Source organism: Chrysochloris asiatica, unplaced genomic scaffold (assembly GCF_000296735.1).
Source record: "Chrysochloris asiatica unplaced genomic scaffold, ChrAsi1.0 scaffold00101, whole genome shotgun sequence".
NCBI classification, from domain to species: domain Eukaryota; kingdom Metazoa; phylum Chordata; class Mammalia; order Afrosoricida; family Chrysochloridae; genus Chrysochloris; species Chrysochloris asiatica.
This window is the reverse complement of record NW_006408619.1, coordinates 10285631-10305888: the sequence shown is the minus strand read 5'-3', so window position 1 is coordinate 10305888 and position 20258 is coordinate 10285631. Positions and strand designations below refer to the sequence as shown.

Sequence of the window (20258 nt, the reverse complement as noted above, 5' to 3'; positions counted from 1 at the left end):
TTTCACACTTTCTGCAGGTTCTAAAGCCCTTTCTAACTCAAGCTTCAGACCAGAAAAGGTGAAGGGATTTTGAAGTTTGGGTCCCAAATCTCCATTTCGTCTTGGGGAGGGTAGTAGAGTAGTGCCATGCACCCACTATTTTTTTAAAAACTTTTTATTGTGACTTGAGTGAAGGTTTACAGAGCAGATCATCAGTTTTACAGTCAGCAAACCATATACTTTGCTTCATTACAATGATTACAAATCCCTTCCAGTTAACAGCATTTACCTTTATTCGATTTAACGATTATATTCCTCCCTGTGTCTTCCACTACCTTCATCTTTCCTCTGCTAACTTCCCTTTTGTATATTCCCTGCCCTGTCATGTTCACATGTAGATGCATGTTAACATGTATCTACCCTCTGTTGTTGTTATGTGCCGTGGAGTTGGTTCCGACTCATAGCGACCATGTACAGGGTTTCTGAGGCTGTAAATCTTTACAGGAGCAGAAAGCCTCATCTTTCTTCCACAGAACAGCTGGTTTCCCCAGAGCAGATATTCCAGAGAATTGTGGTTATGGCCCATAAACATCATGCAGAGATTTGTAAAGAACACTTCATCTCTAAAAATATTATGTTCCCCGTAGAGTGAACACCTGTTGCTGAAAAGGTGACCCGTATTTCTCCAAATATTTCAGTCCATCTTTGATACCTACTAATGCCTTTCTCTATGAGAGCAGTCTTCTCCATGTCGTTTTAGCTGAAATATGTCTTTTGTCTTACAGAATTATTTCTGCCAAGTGAGTTCTCTTTTCCTCTGCACATAATCCATTTTCCTTTGACATGGTGAGGGCAGCAAGTCTTCCTGCTCAGCAGCCACTTTTGTCTCCTCTAGGGAGTAAATTGGAGCCCTGGTGTGGCGCTGTGGGTTAATGCGCCAGACTGCAAAGCCGTTTGAACTGCAAGGTCAGGGGTTCAAGCTCACCAGCTGCTCCTCGGAAACCCTATACAGGGTCTTTATGGGTCGGAATCGACTCGATGGCATTTAACAACAACAACAAGGGAGTAAAATATTTCGAGTGTGTGTTTGCTTTTATTTCTCCTCATCCTACCCAGAAGGTCTTGAATCAGGGACCTGGGCTCCATCCTGCTTCTGAAACAAGCCAGAGTCACACTTTTCATCCTTGACCATCAGCAAAATCTCTAAGATTCTTTTTAGATTAAATAAAAACAAAATTCATCTGTTCCCACATCTTTGGAAAGCAAACCATTTTGCTGCCCATAAATGACTCTTTTTCTTAGTAATGCAGGGTATCATCTTGAGCCATGGGTATAGTGTGTAGAACAGGGATATATTTGGTTGGATGGGGGGTCTTTGTTTTAAATGTGTCTAGCTGACTCTCTAGTGCTGATTTAACAGAATTACCACAAGTGGATTCCTTGAACACATTTATTCTCTCACAGTTTAGGAGGCTGGAAGTCCAAGTCTACGTTTCCTTTCCATGTCCGTGGGCGTGGCGTCTCTTGGAGATCTCCATGATTTTGGCATCCATCTTTACCTGTGTCTAGGAGATCCGCAGCAAAGGAATCTTGGTCCCAAAAGATACACTTGGCTCATGACTTTTCTTTCTTGGTGGCACTGAGGTCCCACTGAGCTCTGCTTACTTGTTATATATCAAAAGATATGGACTCAAATCTAATCCTGTAGATTGTATTCTGCCTCATAAACATAAACTGCCTTTCATCTTGCCTCATTAACATCATCGGGGTTAGGGTTTATAACACATAGGGAAATCACATCAGATCGCAAAGGGGAGGATAACCACATAATACTAAGAATCGTGGTGTACCAAAATGACACGTATTTTGGGGGACACACAATTCAATAACACTGGCCTCACTTTAAAAAAAAAAAAAAAAGAAAAACCCAATATATTTTGGAAACCTTCCCATGTCAATTAACTATTGCTGTACCTCATTAAAAATATGTAAATATATTGTAGTAAAATATATAGAGCAAAACATTTGCTGTTTTAGCCGGCCATACATTTTTGGTTCCTGGGCCTGTTTTTCAGAAGCTTTTGTTTCCTTGCTGCTCTTGCTGTCGACTAAGGAGATATCTGTCACTTTTTCCAGCTATTGGTGTTTTCAGCTGAACATCTTCCTCTCTGCTGCTTTGCTGTGTCGAATCTGTGGTGTTGGTTCAGTGATTGACTTTCCACTGTCCCTGCAGGAGACCTGGGTTCAATTCCCGGCCAGTGCACATCCTGTGCAGCTACCATCCATCCGTCAGTGGAGGTTTATGTGCTGCTATGATGCTGGTGTAAAGAAGCTCTGGTAGCGTAGTGGTTATGAATCAGGCTGCGAACCTCAAGGTCAGCAGTTCAAAACTACCAGCTGTGGGAGAAAGATGAGGCGTTCTGCTATTGTAAAGATTTACAGCCTCGGAAACCCTGTACAGGGTCGCTATGAGTCGGAACCGACTCCATAGCACATAACAACAACAACATGATGATGGTGTGGCACTGTAAGTGAACACTGGACTACTTACTGTAAGGTCGGTGGTTCAAACCACCAGCCTCTCCTTGGAAATCCAATACGGTGTTGCTAGGAGTCGGAACCGACTTGACGGTATTTATCAACAGCAATGATGCTGAACAGCTTTCAACAGAGTTTCTAGGCTAAGACTAGGAAGAAAGGCCTGGTGATCTACTTCTGAAAATCAGCCAGTGAAAACCCTGTGGATCACAATGGTTCCATCCACGAGCGACCTTGGGGTACAAGAAGATGGGGCAGCATTTTGTCCTGCTATATGTGGAGTTGTCATGAGTTGGCGTTGACGGTACAGCAGCTAATAACCACAACACTCTGTGTTTCGGGTGGAAGATACTTGATCACATTCGTAAAGATTGGGTGCAACATAAGCAGAAGTGGGTTCTAAGCGAGGGATGAGTAAGTTACTTGGAGAAAAAGGGTACAGTTGTTCTTAACTGGGTTTCAATATTGACTGAGATTTTCCAATGACTGGGGCCCAGTTGCGCTCAGATTTCCCAGAGGTCTTGCTGCTCCTCTCAGCCCGTGAGCAGAGCCACATGCAGGAGCTAAGGTAGCCCTGTGTGTGAAGGCCAAGGTTCAAAAGCCTCGTCCAAGGCAGCCTGCACTCATTAATTAACCAACCAGTGGCGATTGAGTTGATTTCAACTCATGGCAATCCCATGTGTGAGTTTATTTTTTTTTAGTTGTAGATTTTCTGGCCTTACTTCCAAGGTTCTTCTGGACAGACTTGAACCTCCAACTTTTCATGTTAATCATTTGCATCATTCAGAAACTGTGCACTGATTCATTGGATGGGCCGTTTTCTTTGGAATTCTCTTCCCAGACTGCTGGTTTTTCTTGAAGGGCCTCTTCCTGCTCAGCTGCTCATTGACTCCTTGGAGGCTTCTCGGGTGGGCGGGAACTGGCCATACCTGAGATGGTTCCAATCAGGAATTCAAATTTGATTTACAGATTCCATAAACCTATCCTTACTGTGAGGGAGGTCTGAAACCAGGCTCTGCTGTTTTCAAGTTGTGTAGCTTTGGACAGTAAATCCGTAACTTCTCTGAGTCTCGGTTTCCCCACATTTAAAATAGAGCTATATATACCTTAAGGAGCTCTGGTAGCATAGTGGTTACGAATCGGGCTGCAAACCTTAAGGTCAGCAGTTCGAAACTACCAGCCGCTCTGCGGGAGACAGATGAGGCTTTCTACTCCCGTAAAGACTATGGGGTCGCTATGGGTCAGAACCGACTTTATGGCACTTAACAACCACAACAACAATATCTTCCTTAGAGTGTTGTTTTGAGGACTAAATGGAATCAACGTGTGTAAAGGATTAGCCCACTGTCAGGCACATATCAAGTTACCTTGAACTCAGCTCTGACTCATGTCAACCCTGTGTGTGTGTGTGTGTGTGTGTTAGAACTGTGCTCTATAGGGGTTTTGCTTTAATTAAAATTTTTTTTATTGTGCTTTAGGCAAAAATTTACTTAGCAAATTAATTTTCTAATCAGTAATGCATACAAAAATTGTTCTGTGACATTGGTTGCAATCCCCATAATGCATCAAGTGTCTTCGTATTTCTTTCCTGGGTTCCAGGTCCCTCCTTGTGTTTTCATCTTTGGTGGTGGTGGTGCTGTGCCGTGGAGTCGGTTCTAATTCACAGTGGTCTTGCATAGGGTTTCTGAGGCTGTAAATCTTTAAGAAGGTCTCATCTTTCTCCCGCGGGAAGGCTGGTAGTTTCGAACTGGTGACCTTGAGGTTAGCATCCCAACTCATAACCACTACACTACCAGAGCTCCTTATCTTTGGTTTTGGGCAAATGTTACCCGTTTGGTCTCCTATAGTTGGTTGTTCTGAGGAGAGCATTCTTCATGGATGATATTCTTTTCTATGGAAACCCTATGCAGGGTCGCTGTGAGTCAGGACCCACTTGACACCACTTAACAACATTTGGCTAAAAGGTGGCTTCCAAGAGAGTCTCCAGTTTTAAGTTAGAAGGTTGTCTCTGGGCTATGGTCTTGGGGGTCCCTCTAGTCTGTTTCAGACCAGTCAATCTGGTCTTTTTTATTTTTTTCAACTTTTTATTGTGATTTGGGTGAAACTTCACAGAGCAAATTGGCTTTCCATTCACTAATTCATGCACATTTTGTTTCATTGTAACAACACTTTTCTCACTTCCACCTGGTGTTTACTGCTTCCCTTCCCCCTTCTTTCCTATCCCTTCCTGCCTCCAGTTTTATCCCTGCACCAGAAAGATGAGGCTTTCTGTTCCGGTAAAGATTTACAGCCTCAGAAACCCTGTACAGGGTCGCTATGAGTTGGAACCAACTCCATGGCACGTAACAACAACAATGCTGCCTTTGGGTTTTGTGTGATTGATTGTTCTAAAGAGGTGTACCTCCCTGGTGTTATTACTCACTGATTATGTGGTTTATGGTTTGGCTGAAAGTGGAGCCGCAGGGATAGATGGTAGGGATTGGGGCATGGGGGGTGGGAGGCCTATTATTATTATTATTGTTATTTTAATTGTAGGTTTTTTTTCAGTGGCTGAGTTTATGCAAATAGATTGCCAGGACTTTCTTCTGAGGAACCGCTTGGCAGACTCAAACTCGTGATCTTCCAGTTAGCATCCAAGAATTTAATTGTTAGCATCACCTGAAGACTTAATTAGACACATAATAGTTTTTGAAAAAAACCATACAGTTACCTTTGAGTCAATTCTGACTGGCGGTGCCCCCATGTGTTTCAGACTAAGACTGCTCCATAGGGCTTTCCTGACTGTGGCCGTTAGGAAGCACATTGCTGGGGCTTTCTTCCGAGAAGTCTCTGCGAGGGTTTGAACACCAGTCTTTCTCAGTTAGTAGTGGAGCGCTTAACCACTGTGCCACCAGGGATTCTACTAGGTGCTTAATACACATCGATACCGTTTCTTTCTTTAAGCTAGTCATGGGCTCTTAGGTTACAAGCAACAGATACAGTTAGTAACTGCTTACTTTGTGGGGGATTTATTGGAAGACCATGGAACAGCTCATAGACTTACAGGGAAAACTGAAGAAAGGAGTCTTGGACAAGACAGGAATCTGGGCTGCGGTGGGAGACTGGAGCGTCTGAGTAGCCTGTCCCCCACCTGCTGCTGACAGGGGCCCCAGCTGATTCTCAGTGTTCAGGCTGGTCCTCCACCTTCAGACTTCAGGGGACACAGCATTTAACTGGCCAGATTTGGACCTCACCTCCTTGACTATGGGGTGGGTAGGCATCTTTTTGGCTAGTCCTGTTGGATTCCTGGTATGGCACTGTAGGAGAAGCACTGGAATGCTAACCACAAGGTCAGAGGTTCAAACCCACCAGCCGTCCCTCGAAAACCCTAGACAGGGTTGCCATGAGTTGGAACTGACTCCCGGGCATTTAACAACAACCTGGTCATACTCAATGTGGGACAAAGGTGCCCATGCTGTCGGGAACTGCTCCTGACAGAGGGATGGACGCTGGGCAGTGGGATGCCTAGCTGTTTGTTGCTTCATTCTTGTTGAAAGGTGGGTGCGACTAGGACTGGGAAGAGAGGGGCCCTTCCGCCAGCCTTTCCAGGATCATGATGCACTGTGGATGTTGGTTTCTAGATGCCGACAAGAGGATCAAGGTGTCCAAGCCCGTGGTGGAGATGGATGGGGATGAGATGACCCGTATTATCTGGCAGTTCATCAAAGAGAAGGTAGTGCTCCCTCCTCGAGTGGGTGCTCTCCAGGCGGGTGGGCTGGCCTCAGCGTCCTGCCCCAGCACAGCGCTTCCAGGTCCCAGACTCCAGCCGTCACCTGAGCATCTCCTGTCCATCCTCTTCTACGTCCTGACTGCTCACAAACCTTGTTGACACAAGGCAGCCTGTGCTTGTGCCCAAGCTGGCACATTTAAAAGCAACTGAACAGATTCAGGGCTGGTCCTGTGGTCACACCTTTCTTGATTCCCTGTAGTCCAGTGTGCTTTCTCGAGTGGGACTGAAAGGGGCCAGGCTGGTGCACAGGACAATGGCATGGTCCAGGGTAGCACCATGCCCAGTGGCTCCCAGAGTGGCTGCCTGGCATCTCCAAAGGTGTCGTGGTCACAGAGGAAGACTGGGAACTACCACTTTTGCTTGTCAGGGTCTCAGAACACTTGGGGGAAGGTGGGGGGCAAGAGGGAACTCACTGTATAGAGACATGTAGATGCCTTAGGAGTTGGGGTTCAGCTGAGATGCTAGGCCGTGCGGGGGTGGGGAAGGTCCATGTTGGGGCCTGACCCTCTGCTGTACCCACCGTCCATGCTGTGCTTGCCTCACAGTCCGCTGCCTTTCCTGTGTCTCTGGGTCTACAGCCTCAGAGGCACAGTCATGTGACTGATGCCTTGTCCTGGCCTTCTGTCTGTCTGTCTGTCCCTAGCTCATCCTGCCCCATGTGGATGTCCAGCTCAAGTATTTTGACCTCGGGCTCCCACACCGTGACCAGACCAATGACCAGGTCACCATTGACTCCGCGTTGGCCACCCAGAAGTACAGCGTGGCCGTCAAGTGTGCCACCATCACCCCCGATGAGGCCCGTGTGGAAGGTGCGTGGGCTGGGTGGGACTAGGAGGGTCACTGGCTCTCCCCTCCCCACTGACTTCTCTAGAAGGGAGCTAGTAGCATCTGGGACTGGGAGAGGGGTGGGTGGGAGCCTCTGGAGCTGGGGACCAAGCTTCACTTGGAGATGGGGTGGGAGTGGGTGGGGGCTGTGAGATGCCCCCAGTCTCCCTGAGGAGGCCCTAGGTTGGTAGCATGGGTTTAACCAGCTGTTGTTCAGTCTTCTCCACCTCATGGCGACTCCACATGTGTCAGATAGAACTATGGTCTGTAGGGTTTTCAGTGGCTGATTTCTTAGAAATTGACTGCCAGAGCCTTCTTCTGAGGCGCCATTGGGTAAACTTGAACTCCAACCTTTTGTTCCAGGGACTTAAGAGTGACCTTAGGGAGCATTATAGATGAGGCCTCAGGTTCCTCAGTTAAGCTGTGGCCAAGCCAAGACCAGAATCCAGGTGTCCAGTCTTCCAGGCCAGTGGTAGATGTCATCAGGAATGATGGTGATGAGGAGGCTAAATGACACTGTAGTCACAGCAGAAATGGCTTCTTTGGGTTGCCCACCCTCTGGTCTTTGCAGGCAGGTTTACAGAGACGTGGGGCTATCTCTGTCCAGAGCAGCGCTGTGCGCCAGGCCTGTACCCTTCAGAGACTTGCAGCCCCCAGCAACATCACTAGTCCCCTCCTGGGTTCTGACACTGCAGATACGCAGGGCGTCTCAGAGAGGTTGGACTGTCTGTGAGTCCCCCATTCTGGGGGCTGCTCTGAGGGTCCATGAAATCATACCAGTGTGTTGATAAAGCACGTCACTGGGGCCAGGTTTGGATAATTTAGGAAAGAGTGGTTTCTGAGTTTTCAGAATGCTCTTCTGTCTTCTGGGTCAACCAGTTATTATGAGGGAGCTAGAAGGAAGCCCGCAGGCAAGTTTCTAAACTCCCCAACCTTCCGATAGCTGCCTTTCCAGGTACTTTGTAACTGCTTTTTGCATGTTTCCTTGTATTCCTCTGTAGCCCTGGAATTAACATAGCCCTGTTTTATGGACAAGGAGGGAGAGGGTCACAGTCTTGTATCTTGGGCTGGACCCTCTGAGCATGTTGGTGGCAGGCTCTGTGTCCTCTGTGGCCCCAGGACCGGTTCCAACCAGAGCATCTGGAGTGAGGCTGTCTGGGTCTGTCAGACTGAGCTGCCTCCACATGTGAGGAGAGGACAAGCGTAGCACTCTGCATGTGCTGGGCACCATTTTACATGTTACTACCAGTTGCTGTTGGGTTCATTACAATTCATGGAGACCCCGTGTATGTCGGAGTAGAATTGTGCTACGCAGGGTTTCCAGTGGCTGATTTTTCGGAAGTAAATTGTCCGGCCTTTCTTCTGAGGAGTCTTTGGGTTAGCAGGTAGGCCAGCACAGGAGTGTTAACAGTTAACATCAACCCCGGCTTCCACATCACAGATTAGCTCATTGACTCCTCTCAACCACCAATTAAGCTGGGCATTTTAGCAGAAATTCCAGTTTATAGTTGACGTTACACCACTTGCATAAGACTCATGGTTAGAAGTAGCTGAGTGGGGTCTTGAACCCAGGAAATCTGATTTGAGAGCCTACAGACTAGCTCTAGATTCTTCTGGGTGATTTTTAGGACACCTGTCTATCTATACTGTTGCCTGGAGTTCAAGTTCTGACTGGGAGTTTTACAATGGACCTGTTCATCTCTGTCCCCACAGAGTTCAACCTTAAGAAGATGTGGAAGAGTCCCAATGGGACGATCCGGAACATTCTTGGGGGAACCGTCTTCCGGGAGCCCATCATCTGCAAAAACATCCCACGCCTCGTTCCTGGCTGGAGCAAGCCCATCACCATTGGCCGACACGCCCATGGTGACCAGGTAGGCCACTACGGGAGGCTGGGTCCACTGGCCTGAGACCCCTGAGTGAAGTCTCTGGCCTGAGCTGTCCTCTCGTCTCTTCAGTACAAGGCCACAGACTTTGTGGTGGACCGGGCCGGCACATTTAAGATGGTCTTCACCCCGAAGGACGGCAGCAGTGCCAAGGAGTGGGAGGTGTTCAACTTTCCTGCCGGCGGCGTGGGCATGGGCATGTATAATACCGATGAGGTGAGGCTCTGAGCTTGTGCTGTCTGGATTTGAACCTCCCCTGGGCAGGGCCAGGCTGGAGGTGCCATCTCTTCCTCCCTCAGTGGTCTGAAAAAGGTTTGAGGATGGTGAACCAATGCATCTTGGGTGTGTCTGAGGGCTTTCAGACTCCTGCTTAGCTTGGTGCACCATGAATTTCTGTACTCCTTCTCAGATGCACCTTTGGGGCCTCAGTGTATGTGTTCATCAGGACTTTTGGTTTTTAAGTAAACTGGTTAGGTAGGTATTTCTTCCCCTGCGTCCACCACCCCTCAACTCTCAGCTTTCCTTTCCTTTGTGTGGTCTCATTCTCTGTCTAAGGAGTGGCAGAAGTGGCCACCAGCAGCTCCAGGCTTATCCTCTGGCAGCTAGGCTGGCCGTGAGAAAAGTGCCTCTTCATGTTGTTGCTTTTGTTAGCTGAATCACCCTCCGACTCTTGGCAACTCCATGTGCAGCTGGACGAAACGCTGCCTGAGCCTGCATGATTGGTTACAGGTTGGACCATTGGGATCCTTGAGATTTTCACTGACTGATTTTTGTAGCTAGATTTCCAGGCCTTTCTTCCTACTGTCTTAGTCTAGAAGCTTCATGGACACCTGTTCAGCCTATAGCAGTGTGCAAGGCTCCACTGATGGACAAGTGATGGCTGCACATGGAGTACATTGGCTAGAATTGAACCTGTCCCCCCGGAGCAAGAATTTTACCACTAAATGGTCTCTCTTCACGCATAAACCAAAGAAACCCCAACTGCCATGGAGTTGATTCCTGCTTGGAGTGACCCGATAGGACAGTAGAACTGCTCCATAGGTTTTCTGAGACTGTAAATCTTTATGGGAGCAGACAGCCTTGTCTTTTGCCCACAGAGCTGGTAGGTTTGAATCATCAACCTTGTGGTTGGCCTAGTGCTTAACTCACTGTGCCACCAGGACTCCTTCACTCAGTGTTGTTAAGTGCCGTTGAGTCGGTTCTGACCCATAGTAACCCTGTCTAGGGTTTCTGAGGAGCAGCTGGTGGGTTCGAACCACTGACCTTGTGCTTCAAAATGATCTTGTGGTCCAGTGCATTATCCTGCAGCTCCATACCAGAACTTTACTTCACTCAGTGGTGGTTGTGGTGGTTGGTTATGTGCTGTGGAGTCGGTTCTGACTTGTAGCGACCCTGTATACGTCCCCGAGGCTGTAAATCTTTTTGGGAGCAGAAAAGCCTCATCTTTCTCCTGTGGAACCGCTGGTTTCGAACTGCTGAACTTGAGAGTAACAGCCCGACTCATAATCACTACGTTACCAGAGCTCCTTACTTCACTCAATAGTTCTAGTTTTAAAAAAAACAAAAACAAAAACCGAGACCTGGGCTGGGACCACATGACCATTTAAGGCCAATCACTGATGCTCAAGGAAGGAAGGGCTCTGATTGGATAAGCAGAATCGCACTGACAATCCTAATGGCTGGCAGGTGGGTCTGGGGAGATTAGCTTCACTTCAACCATATGGTCTAAGAATGGTAACAAGAAGCTAGCTTTTAAAAACAAAGTTGAGGGACTACTTCCAGAACTTGGGAAAGTATGCCACAGCAGATACACAAACTGGGGTGACTGAAGTTAATGCAGACTGCCTGAGAGGGTCGGTGCAGGGTCTGGGCCTGGTAGTCCCTGGCTAGGGGCTGAAGCTGGGGACCCTTTCTCCCTGCAGTCCATCTCTGGCTTTGCGCACAGCTGCTTCCAGTATGCCATCCAGAAGAAGTGGCCGTTGTACCTGAGCACCAAGAACACGATCCTGAAAGCCTATGATGGACGCTTCAAGGACATCTTCCAGGAGATCTTTGACAAGTAACGCCTCCCTCTTTGTTGCCTCCCCAAGGACTCCACAGCCCTTCCTCCCTTCCCTATGGCCCTTTTCCTACTAGGGGAATGTCCCTTGGTGGTGGTGGTGTCGTGTGGAGTCGGTTCCGACTCATAGCAACCCTGTACAGGGTTTCCGAGGCTGTAAATCTTTACGGGAGCAGAAAGCCTCATTTGTCTTCCATGGAACAGCTGGTAGTTTCGAACTGCTGTGTGTGGTTACCAGCCCAACTCGTAACCACCATGCTACCAGAACTCCTTGGGATGTCCCTTGGGAGCCCCCATTTCACAGCAGGCCCTTTTGCTCCCAGGCACTATAAGACTGACTTTGACAAGAACAAGATCTGGTATGAACACCGGCTCATCGACGACATGGTGGCTCAGGTCCTCAAGTCTTCGGGCGGCTTTGTGTGGGCTTGCAAGAACTATGATGGAGATGTGCAGTCGGACATCCTGGCCCAGGGTATGCTGGGAGGACCCTGCTCCTTGTGGGGGTGGAGATTGTGAGACCTTTTTAGTAGCAAACCTCTCTAGTGTATTAGCAAGCCTGGGGCTTGCCTTGCCTGCTCATTGCAGGGTTTCTTGTGGACAGCACGGGGGCAGGAGCTCCCTGACATATGAATGAGGGAAGGTCACAAACTAGGTTTGGATGGATTTATTATCACTACAGCTGCAATTACACAGAAACAGTAAAGGACTAGGTGAGTCAGTTCTGAGGTGGTTCATGGACACGAAGGAACCAAAAACTGACATGGTTTACCTTTATCAAACTGTATACTCACCCCTATTTGATGTTAACTTTCCCATCACCACAAAATAACAAATGTCTGCTCCCTGGAAGGAGTCCTGGTGTGGCATTGTGTGTTAATGAGCCGGATAGCCAAATCGGTTTGAACCACAAGGTTGGCGGTTCAAGCTCACCAGCTGTTCCTCGCTATGGTTGGAACCGATTCAACAGCACTTAACAGCAACTCCTAGAAGGGAGTGCAGTGACTGTAGGATTAGCACTGGACTGCGAAGCATAAGATCAGCGGTTCAAGCCTACCACCTACTCTGCAGGAGAAAGATGAGGCTTTCTGCTCCTGCAAAGATTTGCAGCCTTGGAAACGCTATACAGGGTTGCTGTGAGTCGGAACTGATTCAGTGGCACTTAACAACAGCTATCTAGAGAGTGAATTCCCAGCACCTTCCCCAACTTCCACTCCTCTTACCGAGTCCCTGCTAACCACTAATGAATATTAGTTTCTGTATATTTATTTACCTGTTCATATAATTCTCTAAAAATGAGAACATACAATATTTCCTTTTTTTGTGATTGCCTTATTTTAGCATAATGTCCTCCAGGTTCGTTCATGTTCCAAGGTAGTTCAGGAACTCATTTTTCTTTTTTACTGACTAGTAATCTATTGTATAGAGTCCTGGTAAGCTGTGGGTTAATGAGCTGGACAGCAGATCGGTTTGAACTGCAAGGTCAGCAGTTCAAGCTCAACCAGCTGCTCCTCAGAAACCCTGTACAGGGCCACTATAGGTCAGAACCAACTTGATGGCACTTAACAACGACAACATTCCATTGTATGTATGTACCACATGCACCAAGGCAACTCTGGTATCATAGTGGTTACAAATTGGGCTGCTAACCTCAAGGTCAGCAGTTTGAAACTACCAGTGGTTCCACAGGAGATTTACAGCCTTGGAAACCCTGTGTAGTCGGAACTGACTCCATGGCACATAATCACCACCACCACCACATGCACCAAGAACAAAATCCTGTCACCTGGAAACTGTCTCTTCAGAGTATCTCTCTCTCTCCTGGAGTAGGCAAGCTCTCTAATCACATACTTCCAAGCATTGTTTTGTTTTGCTTTTTTCCTAAATTTTATTAGTTTATGTTGTTGAGAAAATACAGTGTAAAATAAACCAAGTTTCTACAAGTATAATTTAGTGACATTGATTACGTTCTTTGAGCCATGCAACCTTTCTCATCTTCCTTTTACAAATGATTTTTCCCTCATTCACATCAATTTATTGTCCCCTAAAGTTCCTGTCTTTGGACATATTGTCCGGAGGAAACAATCGTTGGAGAAGGATGTCATGCTGGGTAGGGTGGAGGGTCAGAGAAAAAGAGGAAGACCCCCAACGAGATGGATCAGCCAGGTGGCATCATTGATGGACTCAAGTGTGGCAGCGGTAGTGAGGTTGGCCCAGGATCGGATATTGTTTCGTTCTGCTGTGCATGGGGTCGCTATGAGTCGGTTCCGACTCGATGGCACCTGACAACAACAACAAAGTTCCTGTCTAATCTTTCAGGTTGCTGTTGTCAGTTTGATCCCAGAGAAATCGATCGTAAAAGAGCACAGTGCTCACGGCAAGCCTTTCGACTAGTGAAGCGAAACTATTATTTGGTTTTAAGGTTTAAAGATGATCTCAGAGCAATAGTTTCCAGGATTTCCAGCCTTCATGGCTCTCGAAAGTCTAGAGTCCATGAGAATTTGAAATCCCATTCTGTATTTTCCCTCTTTGGATAAGGATTCTTCTGTGGCATCTTTGATCAAGACCTTCAGTAATGGTAGCAAGCAGTATCTAGTTCTTCTGGTCCTGTGGCAAATGGGACTAATGACATTTCAATGTTCTCTTTGGTAAATGTCTAGTCAAGTCATTTGCCCATTTTATGATTGTGCTATTTGCCTTTTTGTTGTTAAGCTGTTATAGTTTTAGATTTATTTTGGTAAGTTTTCAATTTTTTATTTTTAATATATTGATGACCAATATACTGTGTGTCATGGTGGCGCTGTAGGATAAAGCACTGGACTGCTAACCATAAAGTTGGCAGTTCATACCCACCAGCTGCTTTACTGGAGAAAAATAAGGCTTTCTTCTCCTGTAAAGATTTACAACCTCAGAAACTCTATACAGGGTCACTATGAATCCAGACTGACTCGATGACACACAACTACCAACCACCCTGCCTTCTCATCTCTGCTTTTGGATAGATGTTGTCCTTTCATTTCACATGTGATTGATTATTCTAAGGAATAGATGCCTCTCAGGTGTTAATTGTTTATTTTTAAGGCCTGTCTAGTGTTTGACTGAAAGGTGTTTTCTGGGAATGATGGCTTCAGTATCAGGTCATCAAGTGTGTCTTAGGGCCATAGTCTCAGGGCTTCCTCCAGACTCTGTCAGACCAGTGTTAGTGCTGTGTGCCGTGGAGTCGGTTCCGACTCACAGCGACCCTGTACAGGGTTTCCGAGGCTGTAAATCTTTACGGGAGCAGAAAGCCTCATCTTTCTCCCGCGGAGCTGCTGGTAGTTTCGAACTGCCGACCTTGTGGCTCACAACCCGATTCGTAGCCACTACGCTACCAGAGCTCTTTGTCAGACCAGTAAGTCTGGCTTTTTTTTTTTTTAATTTGATTTTTTGTTTTACGTTTTGCTTCTGCTGTGTCTTGGATGCTCTGTTGTGGAGTAGCTCGGTACCCTCTAGTTTTGATCTCCGAGCAGTGCAGGCTGTGATTCATGTGATCCATCAGTCCTTGGACTAATTGCTTCCTTGGGGTTTGGGTTTTCTTCTTTCTCCTGTGCTCTGGATGGTAAGACACCAGGCGTTGTATCTTAAGATGACCAGAGATACTATTCACCAAAGTAGGATGCAGAGCATTGTCTTTGTGAACTATGTTGTACCAATTGACATAGATGGCCCCGAAGTCTTCACTTTTGAACCTTGGATCTTTGGCCTGTGAGCTGTCTGGTTATGCATGAGAAGTTTCCATGACTACGCCCCTGTGCGCTCTATTGCCTGTATTAGTACACATGCAGCACCTACAATTGGTGTGGGTGTCAAGTGCCTTTGAATCAGTTCCAACTTTAAACAGCTCTGTATTGGTTTTCCAAGGAGTAGCTGGTGGGTTGGAACCGCTGACTTTGTGGTTAGCAGTCCAGTGCTTATCCTATAGTACCACACCAGGACACCTACCATTAGGTATGTAGAAATATCCACAACCAAAGCCTCTATCTTCTCACCTCTTTTTAGCATACCTACCTACCTGTCTGTGTGTGTGTGGCGCTGTGTGTTAATGCACTGGACTGCAAAGTAACTTTGAACTGCACGGTTGGCAGTTCAAGCTCACCAGCTGCTCATTGGATGGCATTTAACAACAACAATCTGTGTGGAGTCCTGGTGGGAAGCTGCAGGTTAATGCACTGGACTGCAAGGTTGGTTGAAACCATAAGATCGGCAGTTCAAACTCACCAGCTGCTCCGCGGAAACCCTACATAGCGTGGCTGTGAGTTGGGACTGACTCGATGCACTTAACCACCACCAACGTTTACCTGTGTATCCATTCGTATGTTGTTCTTTGTTAGTACCATTGTTGGGGAATACAATAAGCACTGGACTATGTATGAACCATAAGGTCCACGGTTCAAGTCTACCTGCCACTCCGAGGGAGAAAGATAAGCCTTTCTGTTCCCATGAAGATATAAAGCCTCTGAAACCCTATGCAAGTTTGCTAAGAGTGAGAACTGACTCGAAGGCACTTCCCATAAACCACAGCACTCTTGTTGTAAGATTGTCTGTGTTCTACTCACTGCTGTGGCTTCGCCATGTGTCCCTGTGTTCCTTCGCCATGTGTGCTGATTTCTCCAGTGGGGCCTTTCCCTTCACCCTTGTTAACACTTGCCTTCTATCTAGTTAGTAGTTTCCCTCCTTCTCTGATTTCTTGTAGTGATTAAAGTGCTGTCGAGGCAGTTCCTGCACTTAGCGACTCTGTACAGGGTTTCTGAGGAGTGGCTGGTGAGATTGAACCACCAGCCTTAGCAATTCAGACCAACCTTGTGGTCCAGTGCTTATCCTAAATGCCACCCCAGGATCTCTACTAACCATCAAATAATGGCATTTTAATTTGTTTTCTTCCCCCTGTTTGTATACCTTTTCTTTTTCATAAAAGAGGTCCCATACCCTATTTGTCCTTTTGTGATTGATTTCATTCAGCCTAGTATCCTCCAGATTCATCCATGTTGTGAGATGTTTTGTGATTTGTTGGTATGTTTATTGTTGTATAGTATTCCACTGTGTGTATGTACCACAGTTTATCCATCCATCCGCTGATAGGCACTTTAGGTTGTTTCCATCTCTTTCGCTATTGCTGCCGATACTGCAGGTAACAATGGTGTATGTTGTTTATGTACGCTGTTTATGTGTCTGTTTATGTCATGGTTCAGCTTTCACGGGGGTACATATCTAGGAGTTGGATCATGTTGTTGTTGTTAGATGCCATCAAGTCGGTGCTGACTCATAGCGACCTTATGCGTGGCAGAGTGAAACACTGCCCGGTCCTGGGCCAACCTCACTACTGTTGCCACACTTGAGTCCATCGATGCTGCCACTTGGCCAATCCATCTCGCTGGGGGCCTTCCTCTTTTTCTCTGACCCTCCACCTTACCAAACATGATGTCCTTCTCCAGCGAGTGCTCCCATAAGGTAGTTTTATTTCTAGCTTTTTAAGGAAGCTGTTTGCATAGTTGTTATTGTTAAGTGTTGTCAGGTTATTTCTGACTCATAGCAACCCTGTATAGGGTTTCCAAGGAGCTGTGGTAGCACTAAAGGCCTGCTAACTGAAAGGCCAGTGGTTCGAATATATCAGTCCCTCGGGGGAGAAAGATGAGGCTTCCTGTTTCCATAGATTTATAACCTGGGAAACCCTACCCATCAGGTTTCCATGGATTGATCTACCCTTGGGTTTGAACTGCTGAGAGTGTGGTTAGCAGTCCAGTGATTACCCTACAGTGCCACCCCAGAACTCCATTTTCCATAGTGATTGTACCATTTTGTATTATTCCCGTCAGTAGTGTTTTAGAGTCCTAATCGTCCTATAACCTCGCCAACCTTTTTTTCTATTTTTTTACATTCGTGCCATTATTGTCAGGTTGAGATGGCATTTCACTGTTGTTTTGATTTGTATCCGCACTGGCGGCACAGTGGGTTAAGTTCTGCTAACCTGCTAACCACAAGGTCAGCAGTTCAAACCTACCAGCTGCTCTGAGGGACAAAGATGAGGCTGTGTGATCTTATAACGATTTATAGCCTCAGAAATGCTCTGGAGCAGCTCTACTCTGCCCTGTAGGAGGGTCGCTGTGAGTTGCAACTGCCTCTGTGGCAGTGGATTTGAGGGGCATTTCTTCATGTTTGTTAGGTGCCTGTTTAAAAACTGGGGTGTTTGTCCTTCTGTGGTTGAAGTAGTGGAGTTTTCTATAACTCTTAGAGATTAGATCCTTAGTGGATATGTCGTAGCCCCCCAGTTTTTTCCAGTTTGTAGGGTCTTTTTTTAAAACTCGTTTGGAGAAATCTTTTGATGAGCATAAAGTATTTTTCGGAGGTCCCATTTATGTAGTGTATCTTACGGCGCTTGTGTTTTTCTAGTTATGCCATATGTTAGGGCCGCTAGCATCGTCCTGATACTTTCTTCCACAGTCTTTCTAGTTTAGTGGACTTTGGCATTTTGTTGAAGATCAGCTGCCCGTAGCTTGATAGATTTATGTCTGGATTTTCAATTCTGTTCCAGTTGTCTATGTGTCTGTTGTTTTGACTAATGCCCCCAGCATAAATTCTTAGGCAAACCATTTTTCTATAGAGTCACTCAGTTTTTCATTTTGGGATTTTCATGTCCTTATTTTGGTACCATGGGACGTTTTGAAGCCCAGGAATCCTCGACAACTGTATACTCCCACTTTTCCTAATGAAAATGGCATCTGAGTTTGAGAAAATCTGGAAATCAACCACCAAGCCATTACTTTCAAGTGGCCAAAAGAACACTAAATAGGATGATGCTCGTGAAGTAGCTGATGGCAGATGTCTTCTTTCTGCTTCTTCTGGTCACAGGCTGGGCTGGGTGGGCTAACTTGGAGGTAAGATCTTGGGATAAGGGGGGTGTTAGCCCTAGAAGGTACAAGCTGTGGTAGGCCTGGAAGTGTGGACACAGACGTGTGTCAGTGTGCTGGTGACAGCCACCTCAGGTGCCCTCTGGTTTCAGGATAGCCTGAAACTCCCTGTCCTCCCAGCGTGTGGGGCCGGGGCTAGAGGCGGCCACAGCACCTGGTGAGGAGATCTTTCTGCCCTGCAGGCTTTGGCTCCCTTGGTCTGATGACCTCTGTGCTGGTTTGTCCGGATGGGAAGACCATTGAGGCAGAGGCTGCTCATGGTACGGTTACCCGCCACTACCGGGAGCATCAGAAGGTGAGTGGGGCTGCGTAGCTGCTCATTGCCCCCCCCCCCCCCTACGCCCCAAGCCCCTAGGGGCTGTGAGGACCTCTCAGTTTGGCCTTATCAGTCCAGTGGCCACCTTGCTAGCTGGGCTCTTAAGTGGCTCTTGACCCCTGCAAACCCTCCTCCCAGGGCCGGCCCACCAGTACCAACCCCATCGCCAGCATCTTTGCCTGGACACGTGGCCTGGAGCACCGGGGGAAGCTGGATGGGACCCAGGACCTCGTCAGGTGAGTGCAGAGTGAAGGGTTGTTCTGGGGCCTGGCTCCACACAGCTGGGCCCTCACTCGGCACGCTGTCCCCTGCAGGTTTGCACAGACCCTGGAGAAGGTGTGCGTGGAGACCGTGGAGAGTGGAGCCATGACCAAGGACTTGGCGGGCTGCATCCATGGCCTCAGCAAGTGCGTGGCCCTGGGCTGAGGGCAGGGCAGGTCTTCCAGGATCTTGGGCAGAGTGGGAAATGGCCAGAGGAGCCCTGTAGTCAGCTTAGTGCTAGGGGCCGGGGCTTGGACAGGTACTTAACCCTGAGGAGGGCTCAGCCCTGCATTCTCAGAACAAGGCCTGTGAGATTGCTCTTATCTCTGACACTAGCTGCTCCCAGCCTTTCCCATCCCCCTCTTCAGCCACACCCAGCTTCTCCCAGGGGAGTTGTTCAATCACCTGGTGTCCTTGGGTGCTGCAAATAGTCAGCGCACCTAACTGCTAACTGAAAGGTTGGAGGTTTGGATCTACCTAGAGGCACCTTGAAAGAAAGGCTTGGTGGTCTAAATCTGAAAATCAGCCATTGAAGGGAGCATGGGGTTGCTGTGAGTTGGAGCCAACTTGACCTGGATTTTAGCCACCAGGTGTCTGCTGAGTCCTCTGTGGCCTGTAACTAGGCATTTCCCTCCCCACGTGGGGTACAAGAGGCTGCTGTTCGGACACCCACGCTCAGGTGGGTTCTGCTATGGAATGGCCCCGCCAGTCCCACACTGATGTGAATGGTGTTCTCTCGGCAGTGTGAAGCTGAATGAGCACTTCCTCAACACCACGGACTTCCTGGACACCATCAAGAACAACCTGGACAAAGCTCTGGGCAAGAAGTAGGGGAGGCGCTGCCCCAGCCGCTGTGGTGGACAGGACAGAGCCTGGCGGGCAGCAGCCACCGCTTTTCCTGACGCAGCGGAGGGTGAGCCGCACAGCTCCTCTCCGGGGAGCCTGCGCACAAGGCCTGATTTTTAGGGGACATTTTTTATAAGTGAGATATTTTTAAAAGCCTGTCTGTGTTTCCCCTCATGGTGATGTGAGGCAGGAACAGCGTGTTTTACCTCAACCAGTCAGTATGTTTTGCATACTGTAATTTATACTGCCCTTGGAACACATGGTGCCGTATTTAGCTACTAAAAAGCTCTTCACAAACTGTCTACTGTGTGTGTCCCTGAGGGGAAGGAGACAGCTGGGACCCAGAGGCAAAGGCGTTCTTAAGCTGGCTACAAGTGTGCCTCAGGCCGCAGCAGCCTGACCCTAGGCCCCCACCCAGCCAAGGTGGCCACCATAGTTGGGAGGGGACTGGGTCACACTACAGGAATGGTTTGGGGTGCCTCTGGGACTCTTCCCTGCAATGTCTTAGCACTGTTCTATTCTTGATCTTCTCCATTTGGGACTGTATCATTTCTCCATAGGTTGTGCTTACTATCTTTGTAAGTTTAACCTTCTAAACACCACCATTTTCTTGGTACCAGGAAGTTCCTAGGACTCCTAGTGTGGCGCGTGCTGTGAGACAAAGCATTGGACCACAAGATAGGTTTGAACCACAAGGTCAGTGGTTTAAACTCATCAGTTATCCTTGGAAACCCTACACAAGGTCGCTGAGTCAGAACCAACTCAGCCGACTTAACGGGTATGGCACTGTAGGATAAGCAGTGTCGGTTTGAACTGCAAAGGTCAGTGCTTCAAA

The 20258-nt window shown here is 47.7% G+C and overlaps 1 protein-coding gene across 1 annotated transcript in view; it reads left to right on the top strand.

Annotated features, from left to right (window-relative positions):
- The window catches only part of IDH2 (isocitrate dehydrogenase 2 (NADP+), mitochondrial), a 33580-nt gene extending 13860 nt beyond the window's left edge, over window positions 1–19720 (top strand). Inside the window, exons 2-11 of the mRNA XM_006867130.1 lie at window positions 6138–6229; window positions 6930–7095; window positions 8825–8985; window positions 9070–9213; window positions 10920–11056; window positions 11380–11531; window positions 18183–18295; window positions 18455–18552; window positions 18631–18723; window positions 19321–19720. Coding sequence (XP_006867192.1) covers window positions 6138–6229; window positions 6930–7095; window positions 8825–8985; window positions 9070–9213; window positions 10920–11056; window positions 11380–11531; window positions 18183–18295; window positions 18455–18552; window positions 18631–18723; window positions 19321–19408 — 1244 coding nt within the window. The 3' untranslated portion in view covers window positions 19409–19720. The remainder of the gene's footprint in view (window positions 1–6137; window positions 6230–6929; window positions 7096–8824; window positions 8986–9069; window positions 9214–10919; window positions 11057–11379; window positions 11532–18182; window positions 18296–18454; window positions 18553–18630; window positions 18724–19320) is intronic.
- The last annotated feature ends 538 nt before the right edge of the window (window positions 19721–20258 follow it).